This window comes from Gopherus flavomarginatus, chromosome 6 (genome assembly GCF_025201925.1).
Source record: "Gopherus flavomarginatus isolate rGopFla2 chromosome 6, rGopFla2.mat.asm, whole genome shotgun sequence".
Lineage (NCBI taxonomy): Eukaryota > Metazoa > Chordata > Testudines > Testudinidae > Gopherus > Gopherus flavomarginatus.
Window position 1 is genome coordinate 81,904,967 of NC_066622.1, and position 7,696 is coordinate 81,912,662.

Here is a 7,696-nt window from a genome sequence, read left to right on the forward strand (position 1 = left end):
CATAATATATGTATCTCATGCTATGTATTGTATTTTCCTAATAAAACAAGTTATTTTTATATATTTGAATTATACAAAAGTAGGATGAAAAATCAGAAAAAAATAAATCATACTTTTTGTAAAACCAAAAATATTTTGGTAAAAATCAGTTGAAAACTAAGGGACTTAGCCATACATAGAATGAGAATCAATCCGGCTTGCAAGTTAATGTTTGGAATGATGCATTTTTCAAAACTGCCATGTAATATATTACATTTGATTTACACGCACCAAATTAAGAAAAAAAAGCATGATTTATGACCATTGCCAGCAAATGACTAATTGATCTTATCTCTCAGGATTGGGTCATTTTAGGGATGCTTCCATAACCTCAATTTAAATGGGGAGGAAGTGAGGGACAAAACTTGAAAGATTTAATCCCAAATTGAAGACTTCATTCAAGGTCAAATTTGAATCTAACAATGACCACTTCTTCATTATTTCCAGTTAGCATAAATCAGCTCCTATTTTTCTCAGTGCAGAGTTGCATGGTAAATACAACTTGCTTTTGTAGCTGGCCTGAACAATGCTGTCACTCCAGTCACTTCACATATTTGCAGCAGCGGTTTTTTTTCTGGTGACGTGTCATGCTGAGGAGAAGTGTGCAGGAACTCCTGGAATCCCTGGCACCCCAGGAGCCAATGGACTGCCTGGAAGAGATGGAAGGGATGGTATGAAAGGAGACCCAGGCCCACCAGGTATGGCCAGTGGTTATCTCTCCTTTTAAATAGATGTATTGCTGTGTTGACTAATATGCTTAGTAAACTAGATGGTTTATCACCTGTTTCCTTGAGTCAGATGAAATAAAGAAATGGTGAGTTCTATTTAATCCACAGGGTGAAGTCAGTAAATACAGTGAATTTCTGCTGAGAGTGAAATTTGTCCTGTAGTTCCAACTTGTAGTGAACTTCTGCTGCTGCAACAACTCCCCATGGTGTGGAGTAGGAGGAACATTAATGTTGTGGAAATGAGAGGGAAACAAAAGCAGTTCTTTGGCAGAAGAGTGAGAAGCTGACGGAGAAAACGTGGCAATTTTATTAGAGCTGGTTAGGAATTTTCTGACAATTTTTTTTGTCATAAAATGTCAATTTGTCAAAACCATAATGGTTTGACAAATCTCACAATTCAAAAATGATCCAATTTTCATATTTTTTACAAGAAAAGTTTGGGTTTTGGCTCAAACTCAGTTTTTGTTTCAATTTTTTTAGTTGAGTTGTAGTGCAAAAAAAGTGAGGGGCATAAAAAGGTCAAAACGAAAAAGGTTTTGAAATTATAGAAATAAAACACTTCAGTTGACATGATCCAAACTTTTTTTTTTTGACTTAGTTCTGATTTCTACTTTTTTGTCCTGATTTCGGACAAGAAAGAAAACTGATATCTCAAAGACTCCTGTGGAAACAATCTCCCACTCAGCTCCAACTGTTAATTTGTCTCCTTCCATGTGACAAGCTTCCCTTACAGGTTTGTGGCTCCTTCAACCATTTTTAAACCTGCTTCCCAGTGTAAAAGTTGAATGGGATGCTGGTCTTTAGTCCACATTCATTTTTTTTTGCAAGAAAATTAGATGAAAGTGGCGTTGAGCATAAATTACAACTGATTTCTTGGTCATAAGAGAGAAGGCAACAGTACAGGGTATTCTTAAAATAAGAGAGAATTAGGGCAGAAAACTGATGAAGCATTCACAAGCATAACTTTCCCCATCTCTTTTCTATTACCCTTTCAGTTGGGAACTACTTTTCATGCAGAAGGATACTTTCTATAATATCAACAAAACTGGTTTTTAAAATGAATTCATGAAAATGTAATACCAGGAAGCAATTACAAGTCAGTGTATTAATTAGGTTCCTGATGCACTTCTCAGGTTGTTGAAGCCAATGGGTGGTATGCACCATCGGTCTATTAATGCACGACTTGCAGGTGCTGATTTTTGCATTGTGCAAGGTTCCTTCCATGCCAAAAGGCAGGTCAGAAGTTTTCTCCGGCTCAGTTACCAAAGATGCTCCAAGATTGAAGTAGTTGGGCTCCTAACATGCATTTGGTTGCTCATTCCAGGGAGCCAGTGTTTTGCCTCTGTTATGAAGCCAACAGTCACCTGAGGCTTGTGCATTAATGAAGTTATTCAGAAGCACAATGCAGTTTGTTGCTTTGCTGGCCAGCATCTGTTAAACCCATGTTTATTCTGAATTTCCTATAAAATGCATTAGTTAAAAAGAATATTTTGTACATTTTTCATTTGTGTGCTTCTCTTCTCCAGGTCCTCAGGGGCCACCAAGTGGCATGCCAGGTCTTCCTGGAAGAGATGGGGTTCCTGGGATGAAAGGACCCCAGGGTGAAAAAGGCAACAAGGGGGAGAGAGGGGAGCCTGGACCACAAGGTGAATAAGACAAATCTTTGTTTAGTCCAAAAAAAACTGGACACTTGTGCTGTGTATAAAGCTGTCCAGGGGAAAATAACTGAGTCTATTTAAGTGCAGTTCTGCTATTAGAAGTGACTGTAAAAATGGTGCCTTTGTTATTCAGCTGAACTGCTTCCTGTATCTATCAGATCTCCTGACTGTATTGACTCAAATATGTTTTACTACCTTTTACTCGTCTTACAAAAGCAGAGCCAGCACAGCTCCGAGACACTGAGAAGGAATCTATTCCTCCTTGTGCAGCAGCGACAGAATTCTGTACTGAGTTCCAATCAGGTTACAGTTATGCTACCCCACTGATGGCAATGGGACTGTACAAGTGTCACTGATGGCATAATTTCACCTGCGGAAGTTTTATTACTGGTGATGATTTTGTATGAAAAAAACAACCAGCTTGATTCTCAGATCCCATTAAAAACTTGCGTGCTGGGAGTTTTTTTGTTTTTTTGTTTTTAAAATATCTGTATCTATAAACTATGAATATGTCATATGTCATCTTGGAAAGAACCTACAATGACATTTTTGCAGTCACCATTCAGATAGAAGCATACTGAAAAACTATTAGTTTAACTGACCATAAAGGAAACAGAGAAGAGATTTTCAGTTCTGTTCAATATCACAGGAACTCCACACCCACAAAAGTTTTAGATTATGGCTGTCAACTTGCAAATTTAAATCAGAGCAAGTTCTGATTGGTTCAGCCTACAGTTTCTAAAATATTAACACTTTCATGGATTTCACATACACAAAAGACTTCAGATTAGAAAAACTGATCTTATTTCATATGTAATGTGCTTTAAGTAACTACTCTCCAGTAGCTGAAACTGTCTGGAGTTCCAACAGGCATATACTTTATATACTATGTATAAGAACAATCAATATGTGATAGGGTTTCTTTGAAAATATATAAATACAGGGAAATAGAATTTTCCACCACAGAAAATGAAACTGACATACATCAAGGGCAAGACAATTTTGGAAAATTGTTATTAATTGTATACGATGCATTTTTCATATCAGTGAAGTCGATTGTATAATTATTATTATCTCTAGGCCTGCCTGCTTCTGTCGATCCTGAAGTGCAAGAAAGCCTCCAGGTTTTAACACATCGAATTAGCAGACTGGAAGGAGGTAATCTTTCTGCTTTTCCTCACAACTTGTGTAAAATGCAATGTACAAAATGAACCATGATAGCTCAACTTAAAGTAAGTTACATTTCAAAAATTGTATGCCATTCTAAAACTTTCCTCACCAAAACTTACTTCCAAACACCAATTAAGTATGCTGAGGTGTTTGTTGCACATTGGAAGGACAGGAAAGCTGATCCAGCAGCCCAGCCTGAGATGTGGGAGACCAGGGTTCAGTACCTGCTCTGCCACAAATATCTTATATGACTCTAGGCAAGTCACTCGGTACTATAACATGGGGATAATAGCACTGCCCTGCCTCACAAGGGTGTTGTAAAGATAATTTGTGAGGCACTCAGATATTGCAGTAATGGAAGCCATGCAAGAAAGATTGGTCAGTGTGTGTGTCTATGCAATATATAGTGCAATACAAAAGGCTGTCCATAAGATGGGACATAGACGGGTGCTTAGAATTATACAATATACTGAGCATTCTGCATACTCCATGTATGAACGGAGTATCAGAACTTACATAGACTAGAATCAAAATGAACTAGGCACAGCATAGTGCAAAGAACTGTGCTGTGCATGTCCAGCATGTAGGGCAGCACGTGGAGATACACATCAAGCAGGCTATTGCAGTTTCTCTTGCTTGTACATGTTGCTTTGTGGGAGTACGTTTCACTCACCATGACCAACTGATTAATGCGCCACTCTCACTTTAATGAGTGGAATCTGCAAGTCTTAACAGAGCAGAAAAGTTACCCCCTTTTGTCTAATTCTCCATTGGTTTATTTATGAGAAGGGGCAAGAAACATGCAAGGTGAGGTGTGCGGCTCAGTACTTTTTGAAACAGATCATCTGGAGAGGGTACTCACAGGAACTGAGCTCCATCTGGAGAAGCACAAATCCCTAATAGGAGACTGCTTAGGGCCCGTTCCCTCAGCAAGAGGATCTACATAGGTTTCTCACAGTTGTTCTCCAAAGCAGATGAGACCTCTGTTGAGCTTACACAGGGCCTGATTCTCCCCGAGTAGCAAGGACCTTTAAGGAAATGCCACTCACATTCATTCAAATTGCTTTAAAAAATCTTCTTAGAAAGGATTTTGTTGTGTGTTATAGTTGAACTCTTGGGAATCCATTGAAACTGAGGCAGTTGTATGATGTCAGTAGTGCTTATATTCTCAATACACTCTGGGGTGGTGTAGTCATTAGAGCTGTTGGGGAAAACTGGGGAGAAAAATCAAAGATTTTGTCAAAATTACTTTCCTTTTTCCTTGTTAAAATTTGATTGCACATAACAGAGCAGGTCTGAAACTGTATTTAGTATATGGGAGTGGAGCACATTTAGGTTGTAGGAGGAGAGACAGATGTCCATAGGTGAAGAATTATACAGACTCACTGAAAAAACTAATGAGTTGGTAGGATTGCGACAGAGGTAGTTCCTCCTTTTCTCCTCTTCACTCTTTTCCTCTGTCTCTTTTCAATCTTCTTTCCTTCCTCCCTTTATATTTTCCTCCTTCTTTCCCTTTTCTATTTGTAATGTTCTCTTCTTTTCCTTTCTTTCATTTCCTCATGGTTTTTCTCCCTTCCCAGGAGTATAGTAGGAACATAGACAGTATAAAATAAGATAAAAAACCAACCAGATCTTTTCACTTTCCTTTGCAGTCCTTACTTTGGAAGGAAAAATAACAGAAGTGGGGGAAAAAATTCTCGCTACCAATGGGAAAGAAGTCAATTTTGAAACCACATTAAAAGCATGTGAACATGCTGGTGGCTCCATCGCCACCCCCAAGAACCAGGAGGAAAACGATGCTATTTTGGATATTGTGAAACAGTTTAACAGATACGCTTATCTGGGCATAAGGGAGAGTGATGTTCCAGGTGAATTCCGGTATCTGGATGGGAAACCTCTGAATTATACCAACTGGCGTGCTCGTGAGCCAAATGGCAAAGGAGGGGAAAACTGTGTGGAGATGTACACCGATGGAGGCTGGAATGACAAAAAATGCAACCAGTACCGCCTCACTATCTGTGAATTTTAAAGCATTTCCTCTCAGTTATTTCATAGTGCAGAGTCCATGCAATATTCTGTGTCTCAAACATAAACAGGAGTCTGTTCTCTCAGCAATATAGCTAACGTCTTCTGTGATTATTTTATATTAGAGAAACAAAATCATGATGTAATATTTTCCTTCCTCATGCTTACTAAGGAAACAGTAACTACTGAAGATGATCAATTTGTAACTAGAACTATGTCTAATTTGAGAGGGGGTTCATTATAGTAACCAAACTCTGCCTTGTCTCACTGTGGCTGATTAAGCTCCAGGTGAGGACTTCAGGGTTTGGCTTAGTGTGTTTGAGGAGTCCCATGCTAAGATAACTTTGTACATTCCATTGTAGTTACATGCCTAGATAATGCAGCATATACTATGCAACAACATTAGAGGAACAGGTTTCAATCCTGGAAGGAAATGCACACAGGTATACTTCAGTGGAGAAATACATGGTGGATCCACCTATATGCATCTCTTTGCAAGACTGAGGCCATACTATGTAATATGAAACCCTGCAATAAAATTCAACTCGGTTATTATAAGGGGAGACCACAACGAAAACCCTGGAAATCATAGATCATTTAGCTATACTGCAAGCTGCTCATTTTGTTTTTGTGTGTCAAATACCATGTTCCCCTATAGCACTATAGAAATAGTCATTTACAGTATTTTCGTTCTATCAAGACTCTTCTATATCATACTAACCACTGGGCAAACAATATCATTCCGATGTGTAAACTGAATAGATTTTACACACCCACACGAACCACGTGCACATCTGACCACCATCATCAGACCAGCAAAGGCAAGGTTTGAGAAGAGGGGGGTAAGAAAAAAGCAGTAGGGGTAAGAAATTTCTCAAATGCTTCCCCATCCTGTGGAGCCAGAGTGGAGCAGCTGTTACCTGGGGTTCTTTCAACCCAAAGCTCTTGGTAACTTTTACTCTGTGCGAGGTGGTGTCAGGAAATAAATCAGGGGAGACATAGCTGTCCAAATGATAGATGACTGGCACAAACAGGACAACACAAGAGTGCTTTCACTTAAAGCTAAACTTTACTTAGTCTCAAGCACTTAAACATGTCTGCAACAGGTTAGTAAAACACCCCAACAATTACTGAAGCTAAGTGTGGCTCTCGAGTGGCATAGCAGCAGGCTTCCGGTGGCCAAATCTTCCATCTGCTAGTGAGGACCGCAAGATGTATCCAGAGGGAGAATCCAGAAGAGTCCCACTCCCTCAGAATTTCCCCCCTTATTTATATATTAGTTACACAATGACATGTCCCTTAAAGAAAACTTGTTAAGCAAGCAGTTTCAATGGTAAAGCAAGAGGTTTACTTCTGATCATTGATAAACCAGGTGCGGGTTTTTCCGGAGAGTTCGCAGCCTTGAGGGTTAACAAACATTCCTGAGGGCACATCCTGCTCTTCTAAAATGCATGTATCAGCAACTTCAAAACAATTCTTATCAGGAAGGATGTAGGGTCAAGCTGCCTTTTCTGTGGCACCCAAAACCCCTTCCCCTCCTGTCTTAGTCAAGCTGAGGCTTCTGCATGTCCATTTTACAGCCTACTGATTTGGCTGCTTTTAGCAGTGAGCAATAGTGGTTTCAGGCACTTTACTGGTTTGCCAAAAATCTCCCTGTACACAGTTTCCCAGGAGTGTCCTCAAACCATTCTCTCACCAATTCAGGGAGAAAAGGAGGTACAACAAGGTATACAAAGCAATAGACACTGATCCTAGCTTCTTATTTTCCCAAGATCATGCTAGATGTTGCTACACAGGGAGCCTGCATAGTGTTGGACTCTACACCATGTCGGGAAGTGATCTTTTTCCTATCCCACACTGTAGGGACTCCTCTGTATGGCCAATTCATACGCTGTGTTTCAGCAAAACTTTTGCGTTCCAATATTAGGGAATGGAGTAGTTTTTGTCAGTAAAGAAGGGGTCCCTTGTACAGGCCAATACACAGCAAAGGTCTCCAGCCAGTCTAAGAATGTGCAACATGACTGCTACTTCAAAACTGGCATAGAATAACAACTCTTGATATGTCCATTATGTGAA

The 7,696-nt window shown here is 39.5% G+C and overlaps 1 protein-coding gene across 1 annotated transcript; it reads left to right on the forward strand.

Moving 5' to 3' along the window:
• The first annotated feature begins 528 nt into the window (after positions 1–528).
• Positions 529–5,714, forward strand: LOC127054463 (pulmonary surfactant-associated protein A-like). The gene is made up of 4 exons (XM_050960679.1): positions 529–737; positions 2,294–2,413; positions 3,506–3,583; positions 5,248–5,714. The coding sequence occupies exons 1-4, from the start codon at positions 566–568 to the stop codon at positions 5,622–5,624; spliced, it is 747 nt and encodes a 248-aa protein (XP_050816636.1). The 5' UTR covers positions 529–565; the 3' UTR covers positions 5,625–5,714.
• The last annotated feature ends 1,982 nt before the right edge of the window (positions 5,715–7,696 follow it).